Source organism: Bombina bombina, chromosome 8 (genome assembly GCF_027579735.1).
Source record: "Bombina bombina isolate aBomBom1 chromosome 8, aBomBom1.pri, whole genome shotgun sequence".
Lineage (NCBI taxonomy): Eukaryota > Metazoa > Chordata > Amphibia > Anura > Bombinatoridae > Bombina > Bombina bombina.
Window position 1 is genome coordinate 85,063,428 of NC_069506.1, and position 18,314 is coordinate 85,081,741.

At 40.1% G+C, this 18,314-nt stretch overlaps 1 protein-coding gene across 2 annotated transcripts in view; it reads right to left on the bottom strand.

Annotated features, from left to right (window-relative positions):
• PRDM2 (PR/SET domain 2) overlaps positions 1–18,314 on the bottom strand; it is a 402,316-nt gene that overhangs the window by 78,975 nt on the left and 305,027 nt on the right. For both annotated transcript variants that reach the window (XM_053690429.1, XM_053690428.1), the window contains exon 3: positions 27–4,278. In XM_053690429.1, coding sequence (XP_053546404.1) covers positions 27–4,278 — 4,252 coding nt within the window. The remainder of the gene's footprint in view (positions 1–26; positions 4,279–18,314) is intronic.

Genomic DNA, 18,314 nt, shown 5'->3' on the forward strand with positions numbered 1-18,314 from the left:
CATTATCAATGAAAAGAAAAAAATACCTTGATTCTTGTTTTCCAAAGGCATCCTCTCTCTTTTCTTGCACATTTTTACTGAGAGATAGTCGAGAGCTTCTTGTGACAGGTCCACCAATTCGGTCTCCAGATTTACTGCTGATTTTATCTATTTTTTTCTTTTTGTAATACAACTTATTTTGTGGCTTAATGTTTTGTACTTTGGCATGCAGTTTTTGAGGTGCTTTGCCCAAAACATGCGAATAACTACTAAATGTGATATTTTTGTTTCTTTTTACTTCAAATAATGAGTTACTTTTGGTCATCCTCATAGGGCTAGAGTTTAAGACAGAAACTTGCTGCTTTTTGGATTTAACTTGGGGAACATAATTCTCAATTTGTTTGGACTTGATTGATATTGAAGGTAACTGTATCTGCGTAGGTGCTAGACTTCTGGCTCTAGTTTTGCCCAACTGTACTTCTGTGCTTTGCATTTTTATTTCTGCATCTGCTGTCCGCCGTGTGAAACTGCTTTTCTGTTTTCTGGCAGAAGAAACCGCTCCTTTTTTTGTGGATTTTAAAACATGCTTTTTGGATGGAGGAGAAACTGGCTTTTTTGGACAACTATATGATGCATGTTTATTTAAACTTCTGATATATGTGAATTCCCTGTCACAGTATGGGCAAACATGTGATTTTATATCTAAAAATACATTTGTTTTGAAATCAACCTTTCTTTTAGACGATTTATTTTTCTGTAAAATTGCTTTATGAACTAGCTGTTTTTTCTTTTTTAGTGCACTCAGTTTGAGTTTGTTAGATGACATTTTACTGATTTCAAAGGTAAAGTTCAGTTTCTTTGGATGTCCCATGTGTCGGAATGAATTATTTTTTTCTGGAGATTCAAGGACCACAATCCCATTTTTAGGCTGCACAGTCTGCTTCAATGGTACTGGGTTTTTTTTTGGAGTGTATCTTTTTTTGTCACTTGCAGAAGCACATACCAAGATATGTTTGTGTAATTCAGGCATATTATCTACACCTTTTCCACATTTAGTGCAATGTATCGCAGTAGTAAAAGTTTGTGGAATATTATGAGTAGTGAAATTTGTTGCTGTTGTTCCAATACCCATTGGATTTTTATTGTGGTACTGAAAAGGTGGTGGCTTAAAGCTGGGATAGTGTTGATTGAGTCCCATACGGACATCTGGTCCTTTAGACTTTTCTCCAGATGCCACAATTTTTATTGTTGAAAAAAGTTCTTCTGAAGAGTCATTTAGATCCCCATCTTCCTCTGGAGATGCAGTCATAGGATCATCATCCATCGTTTGACAATGGTTTACATTTGTCTTAGTGGGGTCTGTAAAATTTTGTGGTCTAAGAGTCCCATTTTCCAATTCATAATGACTATAATCTTTATCTGGATGCAAATCTTGTTGGTGCTGTTGTAAGTTACAAAGAAAAGCAAATTCTTTCTTGCATATTGAGCACACATAAATTTTACCAACTCCATGAAGCAAAAAGCGATGCTCTGAGAGATTTATCACATCTTTAAAAAGTTGCACGCAAAACTCACATTTGAAGGGCCATTCTTCAGCATGTACATATATATGTTTGGCAAGATCTTTGATAGAAACATAAGGCGATTCACAAACATTACACACAAAGCTTTTATTTAAACTTTCAAGAATTAATTCCTGGTCACTTATCTTTAAAGTTTCATTTGAAATGATCTGTTCCTCATCTTTCTCCTGTTTAACAAACGTGGTGGCAGAATATTCAGAATGTAATGATGGAGATACAATAGATGAAACCACAGATAATGGTGGAGGAGAAGAGCATGATGATGATGATGATGATGATGATGATAATGATGATAATAAGAATAATGATGATGATGGTGATGATGATGAAGTAGTACATGATGATGAAAGGGTAGGAGGACCAGGAGAAGTACATATTGAAGGCTCGTCTGTATGAGTGGGTGATTGAGAAGGTGATACAGTGCAAGAAAGAACTGGAAGTGGGGACTGAGTGCTGGCAGAGAGTGGTGATGCCCATGATGGGGTGGGAGGAACACTGCAAGAAGAATCTGGGAGAGAAGGTAGATTAGTACATAGAATAGGTGGCAGTGATGAATCTTCAGGGCGAAAAGGAGGACACAGAGTTGGTGAATGTGCTTCTGATGGAGTAAGAATAGGTGGTGAATAACAAGCCGTAACACAAGCAGTTTCAAGAAGTGCGGGTGAAACATTGCTAGAAAGAGCAATTTCATCACATGCACCAACACCAAAGTCTGAGATAATATTTTGCTCATCTGTCTTACAGAGCAACAATGGAGTGTCAACTTGCTGAACATTTTCACCTGATACCTCCAGTTCATCATATTCATTTAGTAGAACTTTTTTCAACATACATGTTGTAGGTTTCTTTTTTTTCATTCCAATACATGGCGGGTGTAGCAAATTAGTTATTTTGGGGTCCTTTATATCAGTGTCACAAAGAGACTTCCTATTTATGCTAAGATCTAGCACTGATTCCCATGGGGCTTGTAATTGGCTCCTGTGTTCTGACTTCTGTTTTACTCCACTTGATAAATCCAGAGGTTGCTGGTTGCAAGCATGACCAACAATTACATTTAAAGTCCTGTCTTTAGGTGCTTTTGTGTCTTCAGAGAACAATAGATTTGTGTTCTCTCTTTCTTCTTTCCCAGATAAACTCCATACAGGTGAGCTGCCACAACTTTCTAATTTAGGGATTTTAGGTCCAAGTGTATCACCCCATGTTGTTTTACCATCACTTTGCTTTACAAGTTCTTTAGATGCTGGACTGTTCTGTGGTGAACTAGGGGGAGAAGCTGTACGCCTTTTGAACCTGTTCACTGTAGAAGAGGAGGATGAAGTTGATCCTAACTTGGGCACCTCTGACAATAAAGAAGGACTTAATGGAGATTTATTACCATCCTGCATTTGAAGAAGTTGTTTCAGTTTTGAAGATAAGTATACACTTTTTTCTTTTTGATACTGTGAATTATCACTTATGGATATACTAAGAGGAATATTAAGAGAACAGGATGGTGTTACTTGATCAAGCTCCACTTCTGTTTTTATTTGTGACAACAGAGGAGGACTAATCGTTCTTCTTTTTTTTTGTTCTTTTGCACTGCACGGGGAATCATTCAGTGTATCTGATATGCATTGCAAGGGATTTACATTGTTAGACAGTTCAACCTTAATAGGTTTAAGAAGACAATTAAGTCCTAACACATCTGCAGGGATTGATTCCACTTCTATTACATCACAATTACTACTACTGGTGCTGGACTGAATTTTACCATCAATGTAATATGCCAAATTCTCTGATATATTGTTGGAGATATCCATTATGTATACATCATCTGCTTCAACATCTTCTTCAATGTCTGTATTTGCCACATATATATTTTCAATAGAAGATTGCTCAAAGTTTAGTTGTGAATTGTCCAGAAGATGCCCTTTTTGCCGCACACCTTTTGGAATAAGATGTCGTTCGTGAACACGGCGCTGGTGCCTTCGCATGTTTGTATGGGTTCCAAAAACCTTTTTACAATACTTACACGGGTGAGGTTCTCTTGAATCACCATTTCCATCTGAAAGAGTAGAATGTAACGATTCCTTGTCAGAGTTAATTATTTTACAAAGCAGTCCTGTACTATTATCATCAGATGTTTTAAGAGAATCAACAACTTGCTTGGGCTTTTCAGCACATGTAGTAGTTGCAGACACAATTAACTGTTTCTTTTTTGGTCCTGCCTCATGACGTCGCTCGTGCCTTCGGCGGTTAATTTGAGTACCAAATGCCTTTCCACAGTACCTACATTTGAATGCATGATTTACTGTGGAAACATGAATGTGCATATGGCGTTCAAGTCCTTGCTTTGTTGTAAATTTTCTTTCACAGTGTTGGCACGGAAACATAGTCTCTGGCAAATCTCCATTTACTTCTGCCTTTGCTTTAGTGGTTTTAATAGCAGGTTTCTTTTTTGGGGAGCTGTCTGGTGTTGCATCAGATACACTTTTAAGCTCTTCTTCATAATTTACAGAATATTTTTCAGAACATTGTTTAAGCAAGTCGTCAACAAATGTCTGTTTGGTTACAGTAGTGTCAACATTTTTATCTTCTGATATATTGTGCTGTTCATTGGACATAACTGAAATAAGTTCAGGAATGACATTCTGATTCACCATTTCTTGGATTACCACAGCCTCATCAAGAGACAGGATTGGGGAACTTAAAGGCTTTATTTTATTCTCATTAGGAGCTGTAAACAAACATAAAAGTATATTAGTTTACATTATTTTTTAATTGTAAGTTGAATGACATCTTAACTAGAGTATTAAAACAAAATTTATGCTTACCTAAATTCTTTTCTTTCTAGATGATGAGAGTACACAGGGAAACCTCGACATGTGGGATATAATTCACTCCATTTGGAGGAGGCCAAGAACCCACACAAGAACTTTTAATCCCTTTAACCTTTGAACCCTACTCAGTTTAACATATAGCCGAGCATAGAAAAAGTAGACAGAGGTGGGAAAAGACAAAAGCATGGTGTTTAGAGGAGATAATTAGAACTGTTGCTCAAAAACATAAGTGGGAGAGGCCTGTGGACTCATCATCCCAAAAGAAAAGATTATCAGGTAAGCATAAATTTAGTTTTCTCTTTTGTATGATGAGAGTCCACAGGGAAACATTGGCATGTGAAAATTAAAATACCCAAGATGAAAGGCCATGACAAGGCAAAGGTGTGACAAAATAAGGCAGTTCCTATTTGCCGAACACTGCGGCCTGAAATACTTTCCTGCCAAAAGCCGTTTCCAAGGAAGCAAAAACAGAGAATGTATTCAGAGAAGAACATGTTGCACCTTTGCAAATCAGCTCCAAGGATGCATCATTTTTGAAAGTCCACAAAGTAGCAACTGATCTGGTGAAATGAGTTGTGATTTTCCTGCAAAGTAAGCTTTGTGAATTAAGAAAGAGCGGGTGTATCTCCTTAAAAGTTGTTAAACCAGCAAGCAAAAGAGAGACCTCTGTAAGCAATCTAAATAGCAAAAAAGAGACAATTGTACAGTTGCTTGCGCTAAAAATCTAAGTATCACCAGGACACAAAAACATAAATAAAATTAATACATTTATTACACAATACCACACGTTGAAAAAATATATCATAAAATACTTAAAATATTGTTCCATAAAAACAAATATGTCCAGTTATAGGTAAACTACTTTGCTAAAAATCAGGCAAAGGATATTATCCACAGGGTTTCCTTGATACTATGTATCAGACACAGACTGTAGTTTCTTACCAGTCAGACTTCTTGACGATTTCCATATAATCCAGTGGATCATCAGGACACAAATCAACATTCAGACTACTTGCCTATAGTGTGCATTTCTCATTCAGACACTTGAATCTGTGAGTTAACCCTAGCGTGGCCCTTGTTGATTACCTTGTAATCTGACTGGTCCATGGAGATTTGTGGGTTGCAGCTCCGGCGTCTGATGGAAAAAGGACCGTGTTCTTAGTTCCAGCCACGTGATCTCAGTGTTCCAATAAGGTCCTGATGCTTTGGCAGCAAAGAGTAACTGTTCAAAATTGACAGAGCGCTCTGTGTAGTATTTCAAGCAGATAGGTCAACACCTACGCGTTTCAGCCGTAATGGCCTTTATCAAGATGTCAGTGTAGTGGTAGAAGTGGCATTCTGACCCCTCCGTTTACCAAAAAAACAACAACAAAAAGAGCAGAAGATTGACAAAAATCTTTTGTAGCCTGTAAATAGAACTTTAAAGCATGCACAACATCTAGATTGTGCAACAGCCACTCCTTCTTAGAGGAAGGATTAGGACAACATTAAGGAACAACAATTTCTTGGTTAATATTGCAATCCGAAACCACCTTAGGTAGAAATCCCAATTTAGTACGGAGAACCGACTTATCCGCATGAAGAATAAGATAAGGAGAATCACACTGTAGAGCTGAAAGCTCCGAAACTCTATGGGCAGAGGAAATTGCCAACAGAAATAAAACCTTCCAGGACAATAACTTGATAGCAATAGAATGCATAGGTTTAAATGGAGCCTGCTGCAGACTTTAAGAACAAGATTAAGACTCCAAGGAGGAGCAATGGACCTAAACACAGGCCTGATTCTAACCAAAGCCTGGACAAAAGATTGAATATCTGGCAAAATTGCCAGATGCTTCTGCAGAATAATCGACAGAGCCAAAATCTGACCCTTTAGGGTACTGACTGATAAACCCTTCTCCAGGCCCTCCTGGAGAAAGGATACACTACAGGGAATTCACACCTAACTCCAAGAAAAACCCCTAGATTTACACCAATGAAGGTATTTACGCCATGCCTCATGATAAATCTTGTGAGTAACAGGCTTACGAGCCTGAATTATAGTCTCAATAACCTTCACAGAAAAACCTCGTCTGGACAAGACTAAGCGTTCAATCTCCAAGCAGTCAGCTTCAGAGAGACTAAGTTTGGATAGAGGGAGGGACCCTGAAGTAGAAGATCCTTCCTCAGAGGCAATTTCCACGGGGGAAATTACATCCTCACTAGGTCCGCAAACCAAGTTCTGCGAGGCCACGATGGAGCTACTGGAATCACTGAAGCCTGCTCCTGTTTGATACGAGCTATCACCCGAGGAAGGAGGGCAACCGGAGGAAACAGATAAATTAGACCGAAATCCCATGGCACTGCCAGGGTGTCTACTAGAGCTGCTTGAGGATCTCTTGATCTTGCACTGTATCTTAGAAGCGTGGCGTTTACACGAGATTCCATCAGATCCAGCTCCGGAACTCCCCATTTGAGGGTTAACATTGAGAAAACTTCCAGATGAGAGCCCATACCCCTGGATGAAACATCTGCCTGGTTAGATAATCGTCTTCCTATTTGTCCACTGCTGGTTCACCAATAAGAGGCAATACGAGCAACTGGTTGCCACTGCAAACCCTGATGAAGAAACCTTTCTTAAATAACCCTCCAGTTTCTTATCCATAGGGTATCTAACCGAGGAACTATCCTCAAGAGGAATAGTAGTTCTCTTGGCTAAGGTAGATATAGCACCCTATACCCTAGGAACAGTGTGCAACAGATCTTGCACTGAATCAGCCACAGGAAACTTTTTAAACACAGTAGACGGGTTAAAAGGAACACCTGGCTTCTCCCATTCCTGAGATATAATGTCAGACATGCGATCTGGAACAAGAAAAACCTCCACAGATTTAGGTTTGACATCAAAAACTCTATTCAGTTTATTAACCTTTTTAGGAGCCTCAGCAACTGTTTCAGAGTCATCCAAAGTAGCTAAAACATCCATCAAAAGTAAACTGAGATGCCCCAGTTTAAATCTAAAATTAACCTCCTCAGAATCTACTGTCCTAGGAACTGCAGATTCTGAATCAGAGATCTCGCCCTCAGAAGCTGAAAAGAATGATCCTCGCTAGATAACCAAGACTAACCAAATCAGTCTTGGCGAAATCAAAACCCATAGAAATGTTCTTAGATTTCCTCTTCCTTTTACCAGAACTAGGTAGAGCTCTTAGGGCTGCAAAAACTGCAGAAGTCAACTGCGCAACAAATCTTTAGGCAAATAAACACTCCCAGACACTGACAGAGGAACCGCAGGGCAGTGCATGTGAATCTGTCAAAGACTGGGGCATGTTAGCAGAAGGCTGAGACAACCCCTCAACATTATCCTGAGAAAAAGCTTGGCATTCATAGTAAATAAAATAGTCCTTTACTTCCCTTATACTCTAATTTAAATATAAAAAATAGAATAAAATTCTAAGCATAGATAAATATTTATTAAAACCGGCACCTCTACACCCCAGCCATGAGGGAGAGACTCACCCAACCAGGAATCCAATCCACACCAGCAGATAAATCCTGTTCAAACTGCAGATCCTAGAAAGCTGCAAACAACAGAGAGAAGCGACAGGAAAAACGATCCAATGTCAGAAAATCCTGTCTGTCTCCTTGAAATCAGGCTTTCAAACATCTGGCTAGAAATGACTGTTCAGCATTCAGGAAGTAACTGAATGGTCACATGATCACAAATTCCAAAGTAAGGTGCGGTCAAACAAATTTCTTAAAGAGATATTACCCAAACTAAATAAAAGGTAAACTTGTACAAACAAATCCCCATAGCCAAAATAAAAAAAGCCTTCACATCACTTAACAGTTCCCTGAACTGCTGCCCAATAAATCCCCAACCTTTAAAAGGGATATTCAGTTCCATAAGGATCCACCTTGTTCTCTCACCTAGAAGGCAAAAGCACTTACCTGTGGATCCGCTGTAGGGCAGGTACAGCAAACAGGTGTGACAGAATCCTCACTGACATAGACCTGTAGATAAAAAAAAAACAACCCTGGGTAGCAAATATGTTGGAAGGTAAGCAAAGACCACATTGCCGTCTTCCAACTGCTAAAAGCCACCATTACTCTTACTAAAGAGAATTACAGGGACACAGCATAACCCCAATCCTTGCTTGCAGGAAAAAGTACCCATTAAAGGATTAACACCTTGATTTCTTCAGATACCTTCGCACATCACCTACAATGTTACACAGGCAAAGAATGACTGGGGATTGTGGGTAATGGGAGGATACTTGAAGCTTTGCTGGGGTGTTCTTTGCCTCCACCTGGTGGCCAGGAGTCTAATTCCCACTAGTAATTGAATGGATTTGTGGACTCTCCATGCCATTGGAAAGAAAAGGAAAATAAAGTAAGAGAGACTAAAATAGTGTATGATACCTATATGTGTTTAGATGTAACTAGTGTGAACATGTTCTAAAGTGCAGTTCCCTATTTAAAGTGAAAAATATAAAAATTAAGAAGTGAATGAAAACTTTTATCATAGTGATAGCTAAATAAATATGAAAAAATGAGATGTAAATATAAACAGGTTTCAATTATGTAAAAAACAGATTAAGGTCAAGCTCAGCATTAAGACATTCTGGCACTAGAGAGTCGAAACTGTAGATTTGCTCAGTCTTATAATACAATATTTTCTTTTCCAAGCCCCCCCCGTCTTATTATATATCTTTTTTTATACCCCAAAAAAGTAATCCCTTTGCACTCCCTTTATGCAATTCCTTAAAATGTTTGGATACTATTTGACAGTTGTTCTCTCAGTCTATCCCTTAGTGGTCTTTGGGTTTGACCCAAATATTGTTTTTTTTACACGGACATTGAATGAGGTATATTATACCTTTATCACTACATCTTATAATATATTTAATTTTATATTCATGTTTCCTAGTTGTGGAAGAAACCTCTAATATTTTAACCACTCAAATCTTTATCATCACCATAGCTATATTTTTATTGTTAAATTCACGCTGGGCCAAATTTTTTTTTAGATTCTTCACTTTTAAAAAAAACGAAATCAGGGTTCGATTTTATATGGTCTCCTAATATAGGATCCTTTCATATGAGATGCCAGTGTTTATTAAGGATAGACCTAATACCACTAAATTATGCATTATATTTATTTATAAACTGTATCATAAGTTTATCTTCTTCCCTTTTTTGGATTCTATTTTTCCCCCATTAACAAATTCTTCAATTTTTTTTCCTCTTGCTTCATTAATTGCTATTTCAAAATTTTTTACCCTATAACCCTTTTCTATAAATGTATTCTATAGGATTATCGCTTGCTCGTCATAATACTCTATTTCGCTACAATTCTCTTTTTATTCTTGTGAATTGGCTTTTAGTCTCTATTACTTTCCTTTCCTTTTTTAGATAGATACATATATGCACAATAATTAAATATATATATATATATATATATATATATATTCACTAATCCTTTATATATGGGTTCCATGTTCCTTAAGGTTGAATAAAAATGAAAATTACAATATTAAAGGAGCAATGAACCACTTCATTGAAATCTTGATAAAGGCCATTACGGCTGAAACGCGTAGATGTTTGACCTATCTGTTTAAAATACTACACAGAGCACGCTGTCAATTTTAACCTTATTGAAACACTGATCACGTGGCCGGAACCAAGAACACAGATATTTTTCCATCAGATGCCAGAGCTGCAACTCACAAATCTCCACGGACCAGCCAGATTACAAGGTAATCACTTTTGCTTTATGGCAAGGTGCTCCATTATGCTTAAAAATGCATTGTTTGTTACCAAACTGTTCTTGGATGGTTGGGAGAAGTTGCTCTTGGAGGATTTTTTGTACCATTCTTTAATTATGGCTTAAGCAAAATTGTGAGTGAGCCAACTCCCTTGGCTGAGAAGCAACCCCACACATAAAATGGTCTCAGGATGCTTAGCATGACACAGGACTGATGAGAGCGCTCACTTTTTCTTCTTCGGAAACTGTTTTTTTGGATGCCCCAAACAATCGGAAAGGGGATTCATCATCAGAGAAAATGACTTTAGCCCAGTCCTCAGCAGTCAAATCCCTGATGTTTTGCAGAATATCAGTCTGTCCCTGATGTTTTTCCTGGTGAGAAGTGGCTTCTTTGCTGCCCCTTTTGACACCAGGCCATCCTCCAAAAGTCTTTGCCTCACTGTGAGTGCAGATGCACTCACACCTGCTTACTGCCATTCCTGAGTAAGGAATGGCAGCTGGCAGGTGTGAGAGCTGGTGGTGCCCCGATCCCACAGCTGAATCAACTTTGAGATGGTCCTGGCGCTTGCTGGACTTTCTTGGGTGCCATGAAGCCTTCTTCACAACAAATGAACCTCTATCCGTGAAGTTCTTGATGATCTGATAAATGGTTGATTGAGGTGCAATTTTAGTAGCAGCAATATACTTGCCTGTGAATACATTTTTGTTCAAAGCAATGACGACTACACATGTTTCCTTACAGGTAACCATGGTTAACAGAATGAATTTAAAGCACCACCCTCCTTTTAAAGCTTCCACTCTGTTATTTTAACTCAATCAGCATGACAGAATGGTCAACCTTGTTCTCGTCAACACTGACACCTGTGTTAACGAGAGAATCACTGACATGTCAGCTGGTCCTCTTGTGGCAGGGCTGAAATGCAGTGGAATTAAGTTCATTTTCATGGCAAAGAGGGACTTTGCAATTAAATGCAATTGATCTGATCACTCTTCATAACATTCTGGAGTATATGCAAATTGCCATCATAAAAACTGAGGCAGCAGACTTTGTGAAAATTAATATTTGTATCATTTTTAAAACTTTTGGCCAGGACTGTAGTATCAAGGAAACCCTCTGGATAACATCCTTTGGATGATTTTTAATAAAGTACCATACCTGTCACCGGACTGTTATTTGCACCCAATTCATGGTCATAGGACTTGAAGTGCATATTTGAGGCCAGATTTATTTTTATGGAACAATATTTTAAGTAATTTTTAAGCAATTTATGACTTTTACCAACGTTGGTATTGTGTAATAAATGTATTAATTTTATATATGTTTTAGTGTCCTGGTGATACTTGGCTTTTTAGCAAAAGCAACTGTACAGTTTCTTTTAAATGTCATGAATTACCTGTATGAGCCAAGTAGCTAATGCTTATAATAGTCCACCCTATGGGATGGTCATCGCCCAGCCTCTTTCTGCCCAATCTGTGCTTTTCACAAAAGAGAACTTTCCTGTAGTATATCAGTCTGACCCCATCCACAAAGGACAGTCCAGCCCCGAAATATCAGGCAATTCTCATCTAAATAAAGTTCTCCTTTGTGAAAGGCACAATTGGGTTAAAAGGCTGCTCCTAGTTGGTAATTCACCATTGAACAAGCTACTGAGCTGTTTGTTTCTGGTACAGCACTTCCCTTTCTGTATGCATAAGATTATGAAGAAGTAATTCTTTAGAGTTAGAAAGATCCAGACACAACAAAGGAACAACAATTTCCTGGTTGATATTTTCTGAACAAACAACCTTTGGAGGAAAATCATACTTTGTACGAGGAACTGTCTTATCTCTGTGAAAAAACAGAAAGGGAGACGAAAGTCTGAACATCAAGAACCTTTGCTATTTTTTTGTGAAAAAGAACAGATAAGGAAGAAATTTGACCCTTTAAAGAACAGGCAGACAATCTTGTCAAACCCATCCTGAAGAATTATAGGAATCCAAAAGGAATGCCCGTCCCCCCAAAAAAACTCTGGAAGAGCACCATTCAAAGTATGCCCTCCAAATATGGTGATAAATCTTTGGGTTCACAAGCTTTCTAGCTTGCAATAGAGTCTGAATAACTGAGTCTAAGAAACCCCTATATTTTAAAATTAGGTGTTCAATCTCCATGCTGTTTAACTTAAGAGATTTGAGATCTGGGTGGAATAGAGGCCCTTGAGACAAGAGATCTTGCCTCTGAGGAAGACGCCACAGAGGAGAAGTGGACATCCGAACCCGATCTGCATACCATGTTTTGAACCCAAGGTTCATGAACTGATTGAGTCTTTTCAGAAGGGCTGGTTTCAATCTGCCCCTACCAGAACAGATTCTGGTTTGGGGGGTCGCACCTTCATGCAGATTTGGAATTTGACTTCTGCTGCTGCTTATTTTTGACCCAAGAAGGACTTTTGATAGGATGAAGACTTCTGATCTCTTGAGGAGTTAAAATTAAATAAGTTTCCCGGCCTATTCTTACCCTTTGACTTCTTGTTTTGAGGGAGGAAAGCCCCATTACCTCCAGTAAAAGTTTTAAATTACAGAATCTAGATCAGATCCAAAAATCTTCTTTCCTTAGATAGCAAGCATTAGTCTGTTTTTTTTTTAACACCATGTCAGCTGACCAAGATTTTAACCTTAACCCTTTTTGTCAGGACTACCATTGACATATTGTTCATATAAAGCTTAATGATGTCCATTACTGTGTCACAAATAAAGGCATTAAACCTTTTAAGAGCATCTATGCAATTATGTAGATCTTCGGCAGAAGACAGATTTGCAGCCAATTGTGATAAAGCATTGCACCATAGAGCTGCTGCAGCAGCAACACATGTAATAGCCCCCACTGGTTTTAGCAGGAGACCAGATTGTAGAAAGAGCTTGCTTTCTAATCTATGGGGTCCCTGAAAGAACTACTATATTCCAGCAGGATGGTGGTAAGTTTTAAAAATGTAGAAAACACTCCTATCAACTTTGGGAATAGTTTCCCATAATTCTGCATACAGTTTTGGGATTGAATACAACCTTTTAAATCTGGATGTCAGGCTTTTTCCACTACTTTGTGATATCTGAAACCAAGTCAGGAACTTGATAGACCTCAGGGGTTCTTTGGAGGAGCTTTGAAAACAACATTTACCTGATAGACCATTTTATTTTCAGAAGACTTTGACTCAGAAATGTCTTAAGTTTTAAGAACTTCATGCAATAAAAGGTACAAATATGTTTCACCTTGAACCTGAAAGATGAGTCAAGTTCAGTTTCAGGAGCAGTGTCTTACCCTCAGATGACAGTTCCCCATATGAAATAGAAAGGTCTGACTCAGCAAAATACGAACCTCAGGGGTCTGAATACAAGGGGAAGAGACTTGCATCCAACGATGCAGACAAATATCCAGATTTGCGCTCGCTGTTACTTGGCTTGGGGATAGCTGCTAAAAACTCTGTCAAAATTGTATGCAGATTAGCATAAAATATAGGGGTAAAATCAGTATTAGCTCCTTGCACGATATACACCGGAGCAGGACAAAAACCCTTAGTAGGGATAACTGCAGCAGGCTGATTTACATGCATAAAATGAGGTACACAACCATTGCATTGCTGGTTAACCTGAACTGGTACAGATTTGCAAAGTACACAGAGATACTGAAAAACAATTTATGCTTACCAGATTTCTTTCCTGGCAGGGAGAGTCCACGACTTCATTCCTTACAGTTGGGAAATTCAACACCTGGCCACCAGGAGGAGGCAAAGACACCCCAGCCAAAGGCTTAAATATCCCTCCCACTTCCCCTATCCCCCAGTCATTCTGCCGAGGGAACAAGGAAAAGTAGGAGAAACATCAGGGTATAAAAGGTGCAAAAAGAAATAATATAAAAAGGGGCCGTCCATCAAAAAAATAAATTACGGGTGGGGTTGTGGACTCTCCTGCCAGGAAGGAAAGGCATTTATCTGGTAAGCATAAATTATGTTTTCCTTCCATAAGGCAGGGAGAGTCCATTACTTCATTCCTTACTGTTGGGAAAACTATACCCAAGCTCCAGAAGACACTGAATGAATAACGGGAAAGAACAGAAAAAAAAAGAAGAAGAGGTGGACCCTATTCTGAGGGCACCACAGCCTGCAAAACTTTTCTCTCGAAAGCTGCTTCAGCCGAAGCAAACACATCAAACTTGTAAAATTTAGAAAAAGTGTATGAGGAGGACCAGGTAGAAGCCTTACAAATCTGATCCATTGAGGCTTCGTTCTTAAAAGCTCAAGAGGAAGCCACTGCTCTAGTGGAATGAGCTGTTATCTTCTCAGGAGGCTGTCGTCCCGCTGTCTCATAAGCTGCTTAGCTTATGAGACAGCGGTGGCTCGCTCCTACTTGATGCGAGCCACCACACGAGGGAGAAGCAGTAATGGATGAAAAATATATGAGACTGAACCTCCACGGTACTGATAGGGCATCAATTCCGCCTGAGGATCCCTCGACCCGTACTTGGGTAGCTTGGTATTGATGCAGGATGACACTCCTCAACCAGAAAGATAGAGAAGTCGTAGTAGCCTTCTTCCCTGCATATATGACAAAGAGGAAGATTGTCTGAATTCCTTAGTAGCCTGAAGATAGAACTTCAAGGCACGAACCACATCTAGATTGTGAAGCAACCGTTCCTTTGCTGAAGGAGGATTAGGACACAAGGAAGGAACAACAATTTCTTGATAAATGTTACAATTTGACACCACCTTAGGGAGGAACCCTAGTGTAGTGCATAAAACCGCCTTAGCATAAAAAAACAGATATTGCAAAGCAGAAATCTCAAACTCTGTGCGCAGAGGCAATAGCCAACAAAAAAAATAACCTTTCAAGATAACAATTTAATGTCAACAGTATGCATAGGCTCAAACAGAGTCTGCTGCAAAACACTAAGAACAAGATTGAGGCTCCAAGGCAGAGTCCCAGGTCTAAACACAGGTCTGATCCTAGCCAGAGCCTTAACAAAAGACTGCACATCCGGAAGCTCAGCCAACCTTTTGTGCAGTAACACTAACAGGGCCGATATCTGTCCCTTCAGGGAACTAGCAGATAGGCCCTTCTCCAGTCCATCCTGCTGGAAAGCTTAAATTCTGGAAACCTTAACCTTATGCCAGGAAAAGTCACACTCTTCACACCAGTACAAGTAAGTCCTCCACACTTTATGGTAGAAACGACGAGTAACTGGCTTACGAGCTTGAACCAGTGTTGATAACACTCTCAGAGAACCCTCTTTTGGTTAAGACTAAGCATTCAATCTCCACACAGTCGCCCTCAGAGAATCTAGATTTTTATGAATGAAGGGACCCTGTATCAGCAGATCTCTGTGACAAGGTAACCTCCATTGAGGAGATGAGGACATCCCCACCAGATCCGCAAACCACGTCCATGTCGGCCATGAAGGAGCAATCAATCACAGATGCTCGCTCCTACTTGATGCGAGCCACCACACGAGGGAGAAGCAGTAATGGATGAAAAATATATGAGACTGAACCTCCACGGTACTGATAGGGCATCAATTCCGCCTGAGGATCCCTCGACCCGTACTTGGGTAGCTTGGTATTGATGCAGGATGCTATGACATCCATCTCCGGCATCCCCCACTCGCTGCATCTGTAGTCACAATCTCCCAGGACGGTCTCAAAAAGCACATGCCTTGGGACAGATGATCTGGACAGAGCCACCAGGAGAGCGAGTCTCTCGACAGGCTATCCAGCACAATCTGTTGAAACAGATCTGAATGGTCGCCATTCCATTGTCTCAGCATGCAAAGTTGTAAGGGTCTGATATAGAATCTGGCAAAAGAAATGAGTCCGATTACCTCCATACACTGAGCCACTGAGGGTCTTGAGGAGGCCAAGACATGCAGAAGCTAGCTTGCAATATCTCTGATATGTGAGGAATATTCTCATGGATATGGAGTCTATTATAGTTTCCAGGAAATTGAGCCTTGTATTTGGAGTAAGAGAACTCTTTTCCAAGTTTATCTTACATCCATGTGATCAAAGAAGACTGAGAAGGGACTCCGAATGTTCTTCCGCTAGAAGAAAACATGGTGCCTGTACCAAGATATCGTTGAGGTAAGGCGCAACTGCAATACCTCATGTTCTGGCAACGGCTAGAAGAGCCCCCAGAACCTTTGTAAATATCCTTGGAGCAGTAGCTAGGCCAAACGGAAGAGCTATGAACTGGAAGTGCTGATCCAGAAATGCAAACCTCAGGAACTGAAAAAATGTTCCCTGTGAATCGGGACGTGAAGGTATGCATCCTTCAGGCCTATTGTGATCATAAACTGTCCTTCCTGAACCAGAGGCAGGATTGACCGTATTGTTTCCATCTTGAAAGAGGGAACACTCAGAAATCTGTTTAAGCACTTTAGGTCTAGAATTGGACAGAAAGTTCCTTCCTTCTTTGGAACCATGAAAAGGTTTAAATAAAACCCCAAACCCCTTTCTGCTGTAGGTACCGGGACAATTACTCCTAGATAGGAGAGATCCTGTACGCAACCTAAGAAGGCAGCCCTGTTTTCTGGTCTTGTTGAAAGACTGGAGAGTAGGAATCTGCCCCTAAATGGATAAGACTTTATGCCTATCCTGTATCCTTGAGATACAACCTCCAGGACCCAAGGATGCTGTACATTTTGGAACCAAGCATCTGAAAAAAAGAGACAGTCTGCCCCCTAGGATCGGGGGCCACCCCTTCATGCCGATTTGTTCTTTGCAGGCTTCTTAGTCTGTTTAGACTTATTCCAGGAGTGAGTGGGCTTCCAAATACTCTTCGGCTGCTCGGACTTGGACGAAAACTGCTGTTGTTGCGACTTGTCAACACGAAAGGAATGAAAATTAGACAGTTGCCTATTCTTCTTATCTTGCGGTAGGAAGGCACCTTTCCCTCCGGTAACCGTAGAGATAATGGAGTCCAGCCATGGACTGAATAAAATCTTCCCTTTGAAGGGAAGAGAAAGGAGTCTGGATTTAGAAGTCATATCCACAGACTAAGACTTCAACCAGCGAGCCTGGCGGGCTAGAACCGCAAAGCAAGCAGCCTTTGCATTTATGTGAATAATCTGCATATTCGGGTCACAGATGAAGGAATTAGCAATTCTCAATGCCTTAATTCTCTCCTAAATATCCTCGAGGGGAGTCTCCACCTCAATGAGCTTCGACAGAATGTCGCACCAGTAAGAAGCTGCTCCAGCAACCGCGACTACAGCTGCCGCCAGTTGAAATAAAAACCCTTTGTGTTGAAACATCTTTCCATCTTTTTATCCATATCACTAAAAGAAGAATTATCCTCCAGAGGAATAGTAGTATGCTCAGCCAGCGGAGATAGCACCATCCACCTTCGGGATGGAGCCCCACAAATCTAATTGAGAGTTAGGGAACTGGAATACTTTTTTAAAAGTAGACGGGGGGGGGGGGGGGGGAGAAGAAGTTTCTACTCTTTCCCATTCGTTACTAATAATGTTTGCCATCTTAACTGGCACAGGAAAAGTCAGAGGGACCTTCCTGTCTTCGTAAACCCTGTCTTATTTAGGGATCTTAGGCTCCTCTAAAGTAGAAAGAATCTGCCTTAATAAAAAACACAGATGTTCAATTTTAAATCTAAAGGAGGGTTCCTCCGCTGAAGGAGGTTTAGTAACTTAAGTTCACCCTCTGAAGCTACAGAGGTTAACTCATCCTCGGATAGCTGGGATATAGTAGCTAAATCCGACAAATATTTTGATGACTCTAGGTCAGGAGAACTATGTTTAACCTTTCTCTTGCGTTTGTTAGAGTGAGGTAAGGCACTTAGGGCCGCAGACACCGCCGATTGTAACTGTGCGGTAAAGTCCGCTGGAAAAAGGCCCCGTCCAGATGGAGGATTAGTTGAGCCGTGGGGAACTGCATGTGAAGCGGGTAATGTACAGAGGGTAGTAATTTCTCGGGACCCAGATTCCTGAGAAGTAGACGGCTCAGAAGGGCTAATAGCGCTATGAGTATTAGCAGGCTCCCTTCTTAGACTTTAGAACAGTGTTTAGGCAAATGGAACAAACTTGAGCATGCGGGCAAACCACATCCTCCTCACAATATAAACAGGAATTATTAATCAGTACAGAAGGAGCGGAACCTTCTAATGTACTATTAGAGTCCTCCAAAGCTTTGTATATACCCACAGAAGGAC